This window comes from Halyomorpha halys, unplaced genomic scaffold, assembly GCF_000696795.3.
Source record: "Halyomorpha halys isolate HHAL.00 unplaced genomic scaffold, Hhal_1.1 Scaffold214.1, whole genome shotgun sequence".
Classification (NCBI taxonomy): Eukaryota; Metazoa; Arthropoda; class Insecta; order Hemiptera; family Pentatomidae; genus Halyomorpha; species Halyomorpha halys.
In genome coordinates this window covers 1,199,781-1,217,862 of record NW_027110944.1, presented here as the reverse complement: position 1 = coordinate 1,217,862, position 18,082 = coordinate 1,199,781, and the positions used below count along the sequence as shown (strand labels likewise).

The following is an 18,082-nucleotide window of genomic DNA, read 5'->3' as shown; positions in this document are numbered from 1 at the left end:
TATTATTTTTAAAGCTCTTTCTAACATGATATTTCAAAACTGGCATCATAAGACTAAAAAAATCATACTGTTGGGCCTTTAAAATAAGTTGATTACCATTAAAATCTAACAGAAAAATATGAAAGAAATTTACCTTTCCACTATAAATTTCAAAAAAACTAGCTGTCACTATGAGATTTTGTGTTATATATTTAGGGGATGACAGGAACTTGAATACATCCACAGCAGCTAGTGCATAAATCCCTTTTTTACAATCTTGTGTCTTGCCAGAAAATATACCACCCATTGTATGCGTTTTTCCACTTCCTGTTTGGCCATATGCAAAACAAGTAGCCATACCACCATCAAATATAGTTTGAACCAGAGGTTTTGCAGTGAACCTATAAAGGAAAATATATTTTTTAAAGGAATAATCTAATTTGACTATATACACATATAAATGTATTCATGAATGAGTGTACACACTCATACACCTCTTAAAAAGCTCCAAACATTCCATGAACCAATATGGTTGTCCTGCAGCTACCTAGAAGACCAGAAGTTATATCCAACAAATGGATTGTTCACCTCCCTATGCCCCACACCATATTGGCCTGAGTTCCTGGGTAAAGTAGTCTTCTCCAATGAGAAGTCATGCTTTTAAGGCAGTCACATATTCAATTAATGACCAGGCTCTCAATGTTCTTCAACTTTTGATTATATATTACAAGTGTATTAGCCCACTAGCTGACCAAGCTTGCTTTATTTAAATACATTTATATCATTATTTAATTCCAAAACATATAGTATGTAACCTTCATGTGTAAATAGTTAAAATACTAGCATATTATGAATAATGGTAATAACCAATGTACTGTTTTCTATACAAAATAGGAACTATCACAATGCCATAACTTTTGATCAGTTGAAAATAAATTAGTAAACCATTTACACATATGAAGAAAACAATTAGTTTACAACCTCATTTCAGTTGATTTTATTATAAAACTTGATTTTTGTTGAGGAGTTAAATAGATAAATTTGATAGAAAAAATGAAATGAAAATCAATTTTCCAGACATTGTTGACTTCAGAGAGAGAATAAGTCAAAAACTATAACACATACGAAAGAAAGGAATATGAATTTTTTTAAAGGATATGTCAGCTTTAGTTTAGGATAAAACAATGGTTTCTTTCTGACACCATTTTCAAGAAATAAATGAAAAAACGAAAATAGAGATTTTTTCATATAAAGCAGGAGTAGGGGTGGAGACTTTTAGTATGTTCATCTCTCCTTCCACCCCCTTATGTGCCTTTAACAAATTCTTGAAGTTAAGGCCCTTCCCCTCCATATTCTCAACACTCCCTTCAGTGACGGAATTATACCCCCTGTTGCACGGTGAATGTAAAGAATAAATTAATTTAATTAACTTTGAATGTACTCCACTAGGACAGTATCCCATTCTTCACAAAGAGAATTTTGAAGCTGATTTAAGTCGCTAGGAAAAGGATAATATTACCAAACGAATCTCCCTAATTTTTTTCAGAATTACTCTATTGGCTTTATTTCTGGAGGTCATGCAGGCCATTCAAAAACTGTAATTTCCATAAGCTTAAAATATTCGGTGATGATCCTTAGTATGGGGGTGTGACCGGAGGGATTATTTCAATCACCTTAGTTCAAACCTACTATTTACTAACCAGATTATCAACAAAAACAAACAAATTATTCATAAACAGTCTTTAAATCAAAATATTATGTCTGTCAAGAAGCTCATGGTAGATTTACCCCACTTCACCTTAAACACGAGTCCCTGGTTGACTCCTCCCATTTATAAGCTGGCCAGACGTTAAATAGAGATACTCAATCGGACCCAGATCCACAGTAATCACTATAATTCCCACTAATTCAATAACTTGAATGAGGAGCAAGGATGCCGGCTTTAAATTAAGCAAAATGGCAAGATAAGCAGCAGGATAGCACAGCAATGGCTTGAACATCCCCAAAGATAAGCTAAAATTTATGAGAACAATCCCATTTATATAACTAGCTAACACACTAGTATGGTTATACCTTTAGAGATTATACTTGGTTCAGAATTATACCTTAACTAATCATTTAAGCAGATTTGTCTAACTTTTAAGTCTCATTATGTCCTCACAAACGTTAACAATGAACATTAATAACAAACAATCAAGGGGTTCATGATTTTACAGAGTACTGGGTCCACCACATTGTATAGTAAAAGTAAAAACATAGACCGGGCGGATCATGCATTTATTAGCTTAAAAATGATGAAACAATTAAAAATACATTAAACTTTATTAATTACTAGACAATTCAAATAGGTTAATGTTTTCACAAAATGTAGCCCTACAACTATTGGGTGTACTAGACAAATATTTGGACCACCAAAACATTTTATGAATAAAAATACATGATCCGTAAGGCACAAAATCTTCAGCAGGCAAATCATCATGGACTGGGTTAGCTGAATGTTTGGTTTGACCATGATTTGAATATAACAATATAAAATATGCCCCACTCCATTCTGCTAGTATGCAGACCCAACCGTATTACCACACTAATTAGAACCTCATAACTAAACCACATTAAAAATAACAAAATAGCCAGATAAAAATGAAATAGATAATATGAAATACTATTGAACTATTTCATACCAGCAAAGAGAAAGAGGGTTATGGGCAAAGGTTGCAAAGCAAAGAAAATCTAAGATATAACTTACTTGTACACTATTTCATTACTACACAATTCATCGAACGCATAATCAAATCTAAATTGCTGGTTTTCAAGATATTTTGTTAAGTCTACTTTATTTTTCGGTTCGTGGACAACAATTATATCTTTCCTTGGTACAGTGATAACGTCCACTTCTTTCCTCATGGTCTCTTAAAACATAAAAACAAAAAAATTAAACTTATTTTAAAACAAAAAAATAAAACAAACTAATTAAAAAAAAAATTACCTTTCCTATTAAGTGGCCTTTTTCTGACACAGACAGTAATTTGATGATTTTCGACAATATCATTTTCTCTTAATGGCCTGAAGTCTAAGCCATTTCTGTACTCTCTATATGAAGGAAATTAAATAATTGATAAATTTAAAACTAGCTTTACATATGAATTAAAAATATAATGAAATTAAAGCTTAAAATTAAAAACAAGTCAGAAACAAATTTATTTCTGAAGGTCTCCTCTAGCTCATAAAGGTTACCATAACATAACATGCTATATCTCAACCTTTCTTTCCATTGAGGCTAAAATAGGTTGGTAATCAGTAGACAATCTTCCAATCCCATTCTAGTTTAAGAAGATCAGAGTGCCAAGCCCAATAAACAAAATTTTACATAATTTTGTTCCATAATTACAAATGGTAAAGTGAAGTTTGTGGTTATTACAATACCTTCAAGATCCTGCTTACTTGTTACTTAAAAATATATAAACTGACATCAGTTTAGAAAGCTGTTCTAACAAAGTAAACACAACTTAAACCATTTATTTAAAATTAACATTGTATAAAATAAAGAAATTAAAAATAATAACATGACAACCAGAAAGGAAAGGTGGCTATATCATTTGCATTACATTAATTAGTAAGAAATACAATATTTACAAGCAAAAATTAATAAAAATGAAAGCTTTATTATAGGTTGCATGTTGTTAAGGAACACCTATTAGATAAAATACTTCCAAATCTGCATTAACTTCCAATTGATTTTTTTTTTTTTTAATCTGGTATTATTTTATAGTAAAACACAGTTCATATCTTGTTTTTAAGCACTAAATAATAGCCTGATAACTTATTAGTTAAAAAAATAAAATAATGAACACAAGCACTCATTAGTTCTACTTATCAACCTACTGCTAATCTTCCAATATCTATTATACCCAAAGACATGGAGTAGCCTCTGATTATCCTGAAGTCAACTGATCAAATTTTAACAAATTGAAAAAAATTATTTAAAACGAAATAGTTGGCAAATAAATTCGCTTTATTGATTGAAAAAATATATACTTATTAGGTTATTTGAAAGGTAGAGTTTCTGTTAAATCAAAAAAACAAGAAAATTAGAAAAACACAACCAGATAAAGATTTGAAGGGTCTGAATACATTATTCATAAGTGGGTTTATGACACCAAAGTTAAGGAATTAAAAAAAACTTTATAAAGCCATTTTACGATATTCAATGTATGTATGTGTGACACAGATGAGGAATGAATATTTACCATTGGACAGAACTATAAATAGATCTTTAACACAATTTTAGCAAAAGCAGTTTCAGATTTTTAGATGCACAATAACACAACTGCAACTATGCAAGTACAAACACAACTGTGGCAATGCAAACTACTCACCATATAAAAAAATAATAATTATAAAATACCCTTAGCTTTACATCCCTGTTAAAGAAACAATGCCTACCAAATCGGTTGACACACAGAGGTGTATGGCAGTCAGCTGTATATTATTCCTCACAACCCTTGTTCAGTTTTATAGAATGAGCACTGAATATAAGCAGCTACTCAGATATATTCATGAGGCTGAGTGAATCCCATTCCATACCTAACTCCTTCGGAAAAAATCCTCAGGGGTCCTGGGAATTGAATGACAATTTAACTTCTAAGTATACCAGAGTTAATGATAAAATTATAGACATTATAAATCAACCTTTAGTGATTATAAAATCACTAATATAAACTTATCAAATACGTGGCTTTGAATTAACTTTGTAAATGTTCTTAGTTCAACTACCAATAACCCTAATAATAATAAGGCTTAGTGAACCTTAGATATTCAATATCAATATTGCCAATGAAAGTTGCCTACAGCAGCAATATACCACCCTCCACTGATCCTCGGTTCCACCTATAACTTAACAGGAAGTTCAACATTGATTACCTCTGCAATAACTTATCCTTTATTCACTCCAAAAACTTTGCATGCCCATTTCAACCACTGTAATGCTGTCACTTCAATTTTATTTACCAGGTGCAGTTCACACACACTTCATGTTAAAAGCATCCATCTAAATTCTTCAGTCAACCTATCTTCCAAACATTCAACACCATACTATATATTATATTATAAAGGAAGTAAAATAACATTAATAGTAAATTTTTACCCTGAGAAATCTGGACAGAAGACTCAAACTGAGTCATTTTACTATAGAAAAATACAAATATTTACCATTCTTTGACCTCCCTTTAATTTGCTTTAGACCTTTGTTTGTTTTAGACATTGTAGACTCCAAATGATTCTCTAAATGTTCAAAAATATTTCCCTTATAAATACATTATCCATGGGCATGAATCATGAATTACTTATTTATCAGCTTCCTTAAGTAAGTGCTCATATTTCTTCTTCCTCTTAATTTATAAGCTGTCATCCAGAGGTAGTCCTAGCTATCATGTGAAAAACGTTTCTTTGAAATATTTTTCTAATCTGCTATCTTTAGTACAATTAGAGACCCTCACAGTCATATAACAAACTAAATTATGCTCCTAGAACTATACACCCACAAATTATTTCCTCAGGATCTGTTGATAAAAAGATCGTTTTATGCTTATGTCCTTTTTTAACAGGTACTTACACAGCTTTCATTTCCTTTGTCCCTCGAGTGTGTGTATTGTTTTAAACATTTTATAGGGTTATACATTTTATAAAAGTAAATGGATTCTATAGTTTTTTTCTGTTTTTTTTTAATGGTAGTTTTAGTTTAAGTTTTAATACAAAAGGAATCGTTTCATGCCAAAAGATGGTTGTTTTAATTTTTCTCAGAGTTGTACGTAAGACTTTATTTTTTCTTTTCTTCAATCTTGTAAATTGGTTACAACTACAGTTTAGAGAGGAATGAATTGGTTAGTTATGTATTTCTTAATTGCTTTCAATGTTTTTTATCAGCTGTTATCAGTGATAATTAGCGTTTATTTTTCCTCATTTATTTTTTCTTTTGTCAATATATTTTGTACAATTGAGCAAGTTATACATGATTATTGAAGTATTCAGGGGATTTCCTTTTGAATTATAACATTTTAAAGATAACTTCTGATCATTTGGAGGTCATTCTTTTTGGCAGTTATTGGAGACTTGTATTCTTTTTTCATCTTTTTTTTTTTTGTTATGATTATAGTGGCTTTTATTTTAGCTACAATCAGGCATAATTTTTGGGGTAAAGGTGCATGTGCCGTAATTTTAGTCTAATCCTAATTCAATAATGTTTCTTTTGTTCTAACCAGGTTTTCACAGGTATTTGTCAATATTCTCTAATATGTCACAATCAAGAGAGAGGTTTATTAAAAAAAAAGTAAAGTTACAAATTGTCCAGAGGTGATTGGCCCAAAAATTTACAAGGCTAAAAAATCTCTTTTTCTAGATACAACATATATAAAAGCAGGAATACTACCAATAGAATTCAAAACTGAAGAACAAATAAAATTACTTTTGGTCAAAAATCATAAACATGGGTACAGAACCTTTGAAACAAAAAAATATTAAAAAAAGTATTACCTTATACAGGATGCATCCATACCATAATTACAAACTTATACAATGTATCAAGGCCAAAAATATAGAGAATCTTAAAATATACCTATATCTAGAAGCAAATGTGTTATGAAATTAGGTGTTCATTCATGGCATTTTTATCAGACTATGGTATCAAAAACAACTGTGACTGGACAAAGATTGTATTAATAAAAAGTAAAAGCAGGCTGTATTGATAAAATTGAACCAATCAGTATTTTCTATTAGTACTAATAAACTTTTATTAGTAATAATAAAGATGTACCAATAAGCAGAAATAGTAGCAGTCCTAAAAGCACTTCAATAATTACAAACTAACCCAATACCGAAGGCGAAAAACAGTTATTCTATACTAATGGAACAATAAGATTCCACTAGATTCATTAAAAAACTACTAAACAAATGAACCACCCACTAAACTTAGAAATTAAGAACATTTTATGGATGTTAATCAATACTTGCAGAATAAAGTTAAACAGGATAAAGGGTCATATTGGAAAAAATAAAATAAATGGTAAGTGTATATGCTAAATGCCATCTTTTAGTTCTAACATAGTTCATGATGTTTTGTATCTTGTTTATTTAGCCCTGAAGACCTGTAAGGTGTGTAAAAACAGCTTTCAGTAAATAGTTAGTTACTATTTTGAATTTCATTTTGACTGCTATCCAGATCATTTTATCCCTAAATTCAACATAGTCAACTGAAGAATTTTAAATATGGATCGAAAAAAAAAAAGTTACACAACATATTAAAACATCATTTAATTAACGTTAAATATCTCAAGTTCAAATATCTATCAGATGCAATAGAAGTATAGGGAAAATTAGTTTATCAAACCATTCTCTACAAAAAAAAAAATTCTAAATCAAGATATAAGTATAAGTAGAGGGTTGAACTCTGAACCCATATTTTAAAATTATTATGCACAAGTTTCTGAAGAAATTCGTTTGTAGAAGTCACTTATTATTAGTTTTTTGAATAATCCAAAAAAAAAAATATAAATCTGTCAAAACAATCCAGATGCTTGATTGAAAGATATTGAAATTTCCTAATCTGGAGAGAAATAAAAGATCAAAATCATTGGAATAATATTAGCAAAGATATAACTAGTACCTAACTTTATACATTATATTCAACCTCTGATAGACTCAGATTCTAGTTAAGATTGATTTCTGGAGTATTAAGATTCATTTCACAGGACCACCAAAAAATAATTATTAACGAACAATCGAATACTATTTTTTTTTTTACTCCTTTCCTAGCTACTTCTGACATATGGGGAGGGGGGTTATCTAGAGGTGAAAAACCTATTATAACCATGGTGGGGAGTCTTTCATTTTGTGGCAGTCCTAGGAAATGAACAAGAGTCCAGCCCCAAGACGGATTCAAACTAGCGCCACCCGCATTTCTCAGGTTGCTAAGAACTAAACCACCTGAGCAACGGACGGCCCAATAGAATAATCTATCCATATCACAACAAATAGCCGCCCCCCCCTCTAGACTATCACTTCAATCATCTTAGGTATTATAGCCTCACTCATGTGTTATAGCTCCTTTTCTATAACTTCATCAGTAAGAACATTCTGTCTAATAAATATCAGGAGTTCAACTCAGCTATAGAACATATATGAAAAATGTTTTGCAAAACTTGGAAAAATTAAGTATTGATGAACAAGAGTGCACTGTCATGAGATGGAAGAGGTATAATTCATCTGCCTTAAGATAACAAGAACCTGTATTGATAGAACAAACCACAAAGAGTAAAACTGATCGATAAAAGAAATTAAAGCCTAATATCAATATGATTTCCTGACAAAGGTGTGGATTGAAGATTCAATACATTAATGTCTGACCTTAAGAAACCTAGAGACATGGATTCAAAATTAGTATATCCTTGAGGATTTCTTTTAAAAGGAGTTATATTCAGTCAGAGACGGCCGCGCTGGTTGAGGCGCAGGTCCCAGTGCGCTCGGTTCAGAATGTTGTGGGTTCAATTCCCACCTGGGGCAGTTAAACTTCAGCGGTCCCGAAGAATGAATCTTGACACTCCCACCTTGGTTAGTACATGGCGGCAACTCAGGTAGCTGCCAGGGGTTGGCAAAAAGGACCACTTGCCGGACTTGTTCCCCCCACTACCCGTACCAATATATTCGGTCAACTCAGAGAGATTCAACTAACCGTCAGAGAAAAACAAACATTTTGTTGCGCTAAACTAAGCTTATAAGAAATTAGACATAATATATGGTTGAGCAATAAATTAGGAAATGAATCTTTATGAACTCAAATCACCATCACGTCACCAACAGAATTAGATGTTATATGTCGCTGCTAAAGTTAAATTGCTTGATGAGAGGAAAATAATTATAATTAATTGCAAATACTAGGAATAAGTGAACCAAAGGAAGAGAAGAAAAATACCTCCCTTGAAACCCATTGATGTCATCTGCAATCAAAGGAAGATACAGTTATAATTATAAAGGATAGTCAGTAATGAACACTGCTGTGAGCTTAAAACTTATTGTTTGCAGATAGCCTCAAAATTATAAACTATCTTCCAGATTTACATATAACAAGAAAAAATTCTGTAAATCAAACTACTTGCTAGTCATAGATATAAAACTGTAAAAGCCACCATAGGAAATCCTAATATGATTAACATTAAAGCACAAGAAGATTAAAAGAAGGAAGAGCAATATATATAATTACTGTTAGGCGCTCTTATAATAAAATTCTGAGTTAATATCCTTATAAAAGTATAAGAATATAAAATTATAAGGATATTAACACTGGATGAGCAAAACTTGACTGTACAGTTCTAAAATCTGAGCTATTCTCATAAAAAAGCATTGTGATGGAAATCAAGATAATGTTCTTGACAAAGAGCAGAGGTAAAACTAGGAAGGAGATCAAATCCAATTTTATTAATAGACTTGACAGGAACAGAGATGTTCCACTACAGAAATGAAGAGAACAATGAAAGAAGATGAAGAGAAAGAGGAGGAAGATGAACCTGATAAGAAAATGCAATGAGGTAAATACTTCATCCCCTGCTGCTTAGCTTAAGAATAATATGATAATAAAACTAAAAACTGATATTTTTTATATATTTACTTTATCATATTGCTGAATTGCCAGTTAGGATTTCCGGGATCCATGTTCATCAATGCCTCCTTTTCTTCTTTTTTCTCTGCTTGCCTTAGTCTACGTTCTTCTCTGTTTTTCTTAAGCTTCTCAACTTCTTTAACAACGTTACTTCTTTTGGAGCGGTAATTTGCTAAAAATAATAAGAACAAAATAATTTTCATTATTTCCCAAATCAGTAATATTAATTTTTTTTATTAAAAAAAAAATCAAAACATTTTGCTACTAGCTGGTGATCATATTGTAAATCAGATTGAACATTCTGTCAATATATTAAGTTTTAATTAATTTTTTATAAATCATGAATATCAAGTTTCACAATGAAATATGAAAAAAATAAATAAATATGTAATTTAACAAACATAGTACATAGATACCATCTCTATATATATAAAAGAGAGCTGTTGAATCTTTGTCCTCGATAGACATGGTTATTACTGGACCGATTTACGTGGGGCTTTTTGATATATGTTCCATTTCGCCATGGGAAGGCTTAAAGATGATGAAATCATGAGATTTTTGAGCAGAAAAAAATTTATGAACAGAATTAAGCGTAAGGCTCGGAGTAAAGTAGTTTGGTAAATATTTTTTTTTAGAAAAAAGAAAACCATATTCGTTTTCAGGGTTGTCCTAAAGTACTAAATACCATTTTTGGAAGAAATTAAAAATAATTCATTTTTCAATTCAATTTCAACCGTACATTTTTTTTTTCCTCCGTCGACTATTTTTCACATAATCGTTAATAACTCCACTCTCTTTTATTGATTGTCACATTAATAGAACCGTTCGAAAGCTGAATGTCTACTCTTATCGCCGAAATTGACAAAAGTTAAATTTGATGCTTATCACAGCATCTTCTCTTCTCTATCTCTATCTCTTCTCTCTATATATAGTCTTTGTCCTCAATAGACTTTTTTATTCCTCAACCGATTTACATGAGAAATTTTTATAAATTTGTCCAAAATAATTCACTCCAAAAAATCACTGCAAAGTATGATGTAGATTGGTTGAGTAATGTTGAAGCTATTAATATTTTTTTAAAAAAAATTATGATTGCAACTTTATAGCATGTATTGGTTCAATTTATGTTACGAAAGAATAATAATAAAGTTGTTAAAAATGCTCAATTTTAACTAAAAAATATAATAATCTTTAAGAAACTATCAATTTTATTAATTAAATATAATCCTCAAATTTACAGCGTATACGGATGATACCAACTGATATGCCATTTCTTTCAAGCTTTCTTTCATGAGATGCTAAAAACGAATGTCATATTGGATCAATTTATTTTATCAAATCATAATAATAAAGTATACCTATATGTTTAATTTAACTAAATACATACATTTATAACCATCAATCATGTTTATTAAATCTATAAACATCCTCAAATAAAGCAATAGCGAAGCATTGTCAGGTCAGCTAGTATTTTATAAAACTTAATGAACTAAAACCTCATAACAAAATGTCATGACTTTCATTGGTCAAGATTTTTAATTTCTGGATAACTATGCATGCCTTTCTAGAGTCAGGAGTTGTAAAATATGTGAGATACAATTCAAAGGTCTCCCAATCGAAACTCCTTTCCTTTAAAACTACAGGATAGGCTAAATGTTCTTTGGAAAGGAATTCTGATAGACCACTGTAAACAGAAAGTAGCATATCTAACATTAAAAGTTAAAGTTTATACATTTATTTTTATTTTTAATGATTGTATCTGAAGTGTTGAATTTTTTTTTTTCATATATGGTTAAAACAGATGAAATATAAATCAGTTTCGATATAACTAGAATATTCATTTTTGATAGTTTTTATATTCAGTTGGAACAAGAACTTTTTAATGAAGTTCATGTCACCAAAAACTAACCTGGACAGAACTGTCTTAGCTACTCAAACAAAGGAAATATGAAAATTGGGTAATTCATTCAAGAGAAAGTATATCTAAGCCCACTTACTATTTCGTAAATTATTTATTAACAAATTACTTTTTCGTAAATATGACACATTTAATTTGAATGGTAGCCATTAATGTTTATTCTTGGTGTTGGAAGCTATATTAATAAGTAAATAAACCATTGGTAAAATTCTGATTTCAAAACTGTTTCTACCTTGGATAATTGAGGATTAAAAAAAAAAAATGTTAGGAAATGAAAATTTTAACAATAGACAATTTTTAATTTAACAGAAAAAATAGAACTGCAATATTGTATTGTATCAAAAATACAATTTAATCTTCATTGCATACATTTTCCATTTATTGTTCACAATATACACTTAATGCATTTTAGAAAACTAATAATTTTCAAATTAAAGAATTTTACAAAAGAAATAGGATAAAACTATGTAATGCGTACATTTATTTTCATTTTTATTGATAGTTTCTTATGTATTCAATTTCTTTTTTTCACATATAGCTAAAACAGATGAAATATAAATAACAAAGAAAAATGTAGTAATTTAAATAGATTACTTGACTAAATTATTTGATTTTTTTAACAAATAACTAAATTCCAATAATAATAAAAAATTAGCCTAAGAAACAGTATATTTTCTAACAAGCCATAACTTGAACAGTATCAATAACTCTTTAAGACATATTATAATGAAGAGGACACCTCCTCCAAACTAACCGGCATAGTGGGAGATCCATGAACAGAAATAATTTAAAATAAAATTGTCCTTCCAAATGTCAATAAATCACTATTTAATGGAATATTACAATAGATTTCTTACAAAGCTTTAGGCTTCTTTTCTATTGAAGAGATTCATTCTGTAGATTGAACCATAGCAATATGAGTTACAATGAAAATAATATAACTTATATACTATACAATTTGTAATGTTCTGGACTAACTAATGTACTGGCTGTAATCTGGAAAAATCAAGATCCCATCATATTTCCTCCAATATGATTTTTGGTTGATATATAATTATAATAATATTTAAGGAAAAACTTTTTTAAGAATTTAAATAAATAAAAATGAAACTTTTATAATAAATCTAGAAGTTCCTCTGAATTTTTATTGTAAACACTTTTTATTTTCAAAACATAAACTCTTATAATGTGCCGATGTTAAAGCCAAAGTTGCAGCCCTTTAGGCCAAAACATCAGCACATATTAAAAACATGTTTACACTTGTCTGAGTGTTTTCTTTCTTGACCTCCACCCCCCCCCCAACTTCTGGAAGCTTTCATTATTTTTAAACAGCCTGATAACTAAATTATATATAATAAGTTGATAAGTTGAAGTGATTTTGAATATTATAAAAGGAAATAATAAATATATTTTACCAGCTGTTTCTGGGATAGTAGCAGGGACAGATGAATTCCTGGAGGACGAATAATTCTGAGTCTGTTGGATCTGGACAGGTGGAGGAATATTTTCAACTCCTCTAACTTTTTCTGCAGGTCTTATATTTTCAGTCCCATTAGTAGGTACCACCACAGTTTGACGTGTTTTGTTACCACCAAGTCCTGTAAAAAATAATAATATATATCTGAATAAACTCACACCATAAAGTGAAAAATAAGTGACTACATAAATACTAACACTAATAAATAGTCTATGTCAGATATCAAGGAAGGCCAGAAAATGGTAAGAAGAAGCATTAAATCAAAGAGAGATTATTTTATTTTCTGTTTATAATAAAAACAGACCTTTATTTTATTCTAGATTTCAAGAAGTAGAAGGGAGAGATAAAATTTGAAATTTATAAAAATATTGTTCTCAAGCAAATCATATTTCCAAAAGGTTCATAAAAAAAAACAATAACTTACTTTTATGAGCTACAGCAGGTAGTGAAAACTGAAAACAAGACAATAATTAATAATCATACTAACAAAATGGAACAGGTAGAATTATATAATAAATAATTTAAAAATCTCTAATCAATTCTATAAAAATTAACAAACACCAAGCCAAAATTTAATATTTGAACAACTAAATACAGTTCACTGTTTTGATATACATTTCCTAGGGTAAAAAAAAAATCCTTTTCACTGAACATGCATAAACTTTATTATTATTTTTAGAGTGGCTTACATTACTTGGAATATTAATATATAACACCAGTGTGGAAAAAATATTTATGCAAAACACTATACTAACCCAACTACCTAATGTAAAACAGTGTTTTAAACATGCAATTGAGTAGAACAAAAAAAATTTATAAATATAAGTAGACTTTTAATTATAAAAACATACGTAATATAAATAATTATTAAAAATCAATGTAAATAGCACAATCATTTTGAAATGCCAATTATAAACATTTAGTTGTATTAACTTATTTTACTTTTCATTTCATTATTTAAATATGTAATGCGGCAGAAAAAGAAATATTTATAAATAACAGTAAAACGCAAAGTGGCCTCATGTGTTAATAACCAATGTGCACCAACTTAGCATTCTAAAGTCAGAGTGCGATCACTGGTTCTAATCTGAAAATAAACCAAAGCAATACTTTGAAGTTTAAGATAGCCTCATATAGAAGCTATAGTAAGTATGAGGAAGGTAGTGGCTTGATATTCACTAATCACTTAGGCTTGATAATCAAAATTATCACTAATCGTTTTCAATCTATTTCACATATTGAACATAAAAACAGGAATGCTCACTCAGAAAAAATATCCGAGCTACCCCAGTTCAGTATATTCTATTAACTCATATTTAGGATTAAACAACTACAAACATCATTAAGTTCAAAACTCTATAAAACAATTTCTTAAGAAACTAGTAACATCTATTTACCTATCCATATCATCAAAAGAAACAGCTAAAATAAATAATCACTGCAAACCAAGAAATCCCCAGGCCAAGATTCCATACCCACCAGTCATTAAAAACATGAGTAAAAAGCCATAAGTCATTATTTTCCTGATAAAAATGAATAACGGTATTTTCCATTTAAGCTATAAGCAATCATTCCGAAAAATAACCCAAGTCATACCAATGCCTAAACTCAACAAGAATCCTGCAGACATTGGTAATTATAGTCCAATTAGCCTATATTATCTAAGATTTTCAGAAAACTTTTATTGACTGGATTAATGAAATAAATATCCTTAAACATCATACTTAAGAAGGAGTTCGGGTTTAAAGCCAACATTCAATCAGAAGACAGATTATGTCAAAAACATATAAAGATAAAAGAAACATATAGGTATGCTTCTAAACATCGAAAAGGCACTTACAAGGTCTGACATATGGGTCCCATCCATAAACTCATAAACTACAATGTTTCATCATATATCATTCACCTTCCTAAATCCTACCTCAACAATAGCACATATATATCCCAGACCTCCCTTAACATCCATTAGAAGAATGACCACTGTATGCAGATGACACAGCAGCAGAGCAAGCAATAGGTCCTTTTTAAAAAGCTCGGTGTTTATTTAGAAAAATATAAGATTAAAATTATTAAACCAAAAACACAGGCTTCCAAAAATCACTAAACGAAGATGGTACCAGAAGCCCATGGCCTATGTCTGTCAATTACTTAGGATTTGAACAGGACAAATCTTTTTTATATTTTCCAAACATATATAATACAAATTTAATAATGCTAAAAACATAAATCAACAAAATGATTCCATACTTGTAGATAGAAATTCTATATCACCAAAAAAATAACTGATATACAGAAAAATGTCATATGTCCAATAACATATTCCACTCCTGTTTGGAGCTACTCTAACTCTAACTATAGGAAATTAGAAGTCATTCAAAATATATGAGTAAGGATAGTGCATAACTATCCTAGGTATACCAGAATTTCTATTATATACTTGAGTAGCTTACTTTAATAATACAAATGACTATTAAACATTGAATATATAATAAATTGAGCTAAAATGACAGAAATAGAGCTAAATATATGAAAGGGCAAGAGTAAAGGAATTTTAAGTAGTTGATACGTGATGGAAGGAATTTATATGATTGGTGAGCTAAATGTCCCTGGGAGGTACAACATAAAGATAAGTAAACATAAAAATGTGACTGATGCCAAGCTCAGTGACTACGACAGCAGTTTTAAGTTTTATCTGTAATATCAAACTGTACACTTCATGCATGAAACTTGAAGAACTTGGTACTCCATACTGCTGATGTATCAGTTTGAAAAAATCCAATCCAGATCTAGTGTTGAGCAGTTACAATAGAAAAAGGACAATACATTTGTTTGAAATGCGCCAATAATAATTAAAACAAAGAGAACCTGACTGACTTGTCAAGTATAATGCTAAAATATTGTTGAGATATATGGTTCCATTAGATTAATATGCACAAAATTTAATATTTTTCTTTTTTCTTCCCATTTTTAGCACCTTTACATTCTAAGTCATTTTAAAAAAAATACTCCGGAATTTTATCAAATTTTTTTTTCTATGATCATAATTTTGAACAAGCAAAACATTATTACACATAATTACCTTAGGAACTTTGGAAATTGATAAACTGTAAAATAATCTTAGATGTAAGACAGAAGAAAATATTTAATAATCAATATTAAAAAAAAATTAATAATCAAATATTTGAAAAATTTAAGTATGTTAATATTGATTAATAATAATCAGACAGTAAAATTGGAAATTCGATATTAATACCACTATATACCTCCTTCCACTGGACCCATAAATAGCTTCATTTATAATATAGCACCTCACACAATTCTTCCTTCCAAATGTCAGTCTACCCTTCGGACATTTATAAATTGGTACAGTACTAATTATCTCTAAAATGATTTGCTTTCAATCTCTCAAACAAATAGATTCAATTTTTTCATAAAAATAAAAAAAATAATATTTTTTAAATGGCAATAGAAAGTACGGTCAACTTCTGACCAGCCACAGGTTGCTTAACTGCTACAACAAAAATGACACGTTCCTGGTTCACAAACTTGTTGTAAAATGCAATTTACAGATTAAAAGAAAGTGTTTTCTAACAAAAAACAAAAACAAGTAACTGATTATTTGTAACCCTGGACGCCATATCAAAAGAACATGTTTTTCTGTAGACTTAACTGATAAAACAATTTAAATAATCTTGACAAAACTTGCCTAAATTTTTCACTTTAAATCCTTTAACTTTTCATGTATACTACATTGCTGAGAAAAAAGAGGAAATGAGTTATGATGAACAGTAGGGGAAAAAGGGATTATTTGGCATAAGAGGTTAGCTAGAATTCAACATCTTAATTCTATCATCTATATTTTAAAGAACTGTCACTTACAGGTTGTAACAAGATCATTGTGTAACATCATCCACTGTTGTTTCAGTTTGGTTAAATTTACTGACGAGTAACAACAACTTATGTTCTGTTTTTATACTAGTTCATCAATTTTTTTTATTTTAAAGTTATTTTGGTTTTAAAATAGTTGTTGGGGTTAGTTAGCATCCAGGAGTATGGGATTAGTTAGCATAGTACCCACACTTTTGGTATCACTATTTAAAAAAAAAAAAAAAGAAAAGAAAAGGGAAAACAAATAAATGGACCAGTGCAATTTATTTGTGTAAACAATATCATAGGTAAAACAGGAACCGAACCAACAAATAAGTAGTACCTGAGTATTGAGTAGCTGTTATCTATGGAGACATAAAAAGGGTTTCCAGGTATTTCGGTCTATACTTCAAGCTGTGTTCTGTAATTTCAGTTAATTTAGGGAAAATACAATAAAAACCAATATTACTAAGAAAAAACATTGACGATCTGTTACCAAAAACTAATGAACATAATTATAAAAAAATATTGGACAATTTTAATAGCCATCATAAAAGGATTAACTTAATCATAGAAAAAAAATCGATATATAATATTATCTGATTTCTTGATACAAAAATAATAAAACAAAATCATGATAAAATGGAAAAAACAAAACAAATAATCAATAATAGAATATTGAATTATCACCCCAATCACCCATATTAAAAAAAAAAAATTAAAATAAAATGCAGCAAAAACCTTATAAATAAATTTATAGAGCTAACTGATATATTAACAAAACAAAAATAATAGTATGTAGTATATTAACAGATAATTTCTAATCAAGGAAATTAATCAATCAATTCTGGTACAAATATTTTCCAAATTTCCAAATGAAAATAAAAACATAAAAATAAAATGTAATAATAATTTAAAAAAATAACTATTACGCAAATAAAAATAGAAATAAGTAATTATCCAAAAATGACTATTGGGTAATAGGACCAGAAATGAACAAATGTGGAAACTTAAAATGCAGTACATACCTCCTTTCACTTTCAGGATAAGGTAAAACTCGGAATGTATAATAACAATAAAATGTTAAAACAGTTGTCTATTATGAAAGACAAGATTGGGAATATGCGAAAACATATTATATCCATTAATTAGATTGTCAAGAGTTATAAATAGTTAAATTGACAAGAGTTATATA

At 29.4% G+C, this 18,082-nt stretch overlaps 1 protein-coding gene across 2 annotated transcripts in view; it reads right to left on the bottom strand.

Moving 5' to 3' along the window:
* LOC106679674 (kinesin-like protein KIF2A) overlaps positions 1–18,082 on the bottom strand; it is an 85,054-nt gene that overhangs the window by 18,335 nt on the left and 48,637 nt on the right. For both annotated transcript variants that reach the window (XM_014418960.2, XM_014418961.2), the window contains 6 exons: positions 13,445–13,472; positions 12,959–13,141; positions 9,635–9,797; positions 2,966–3,069; positions 2,726–2,888; positions 134–380 (listed from right to left, as the gene is read on the bottom strand). In XM_014418960.2, the coding sequence (XP_014274446.1) occupies positions 134–380; positions 2,726–2,888; positions 2,966–3,069; positions 9,635–9,797; positions 12,959–13,141; positions 13,445–13,472 (888 nt within the window). The remainder of the gene's footprint in view (positions 1–133; positions 381–2,725; positions 2,889–2,965; positions 3,070–9,634; positions 9,798–12,958; positions 13,142–13,444; positions 13,473–18,082) is intronic.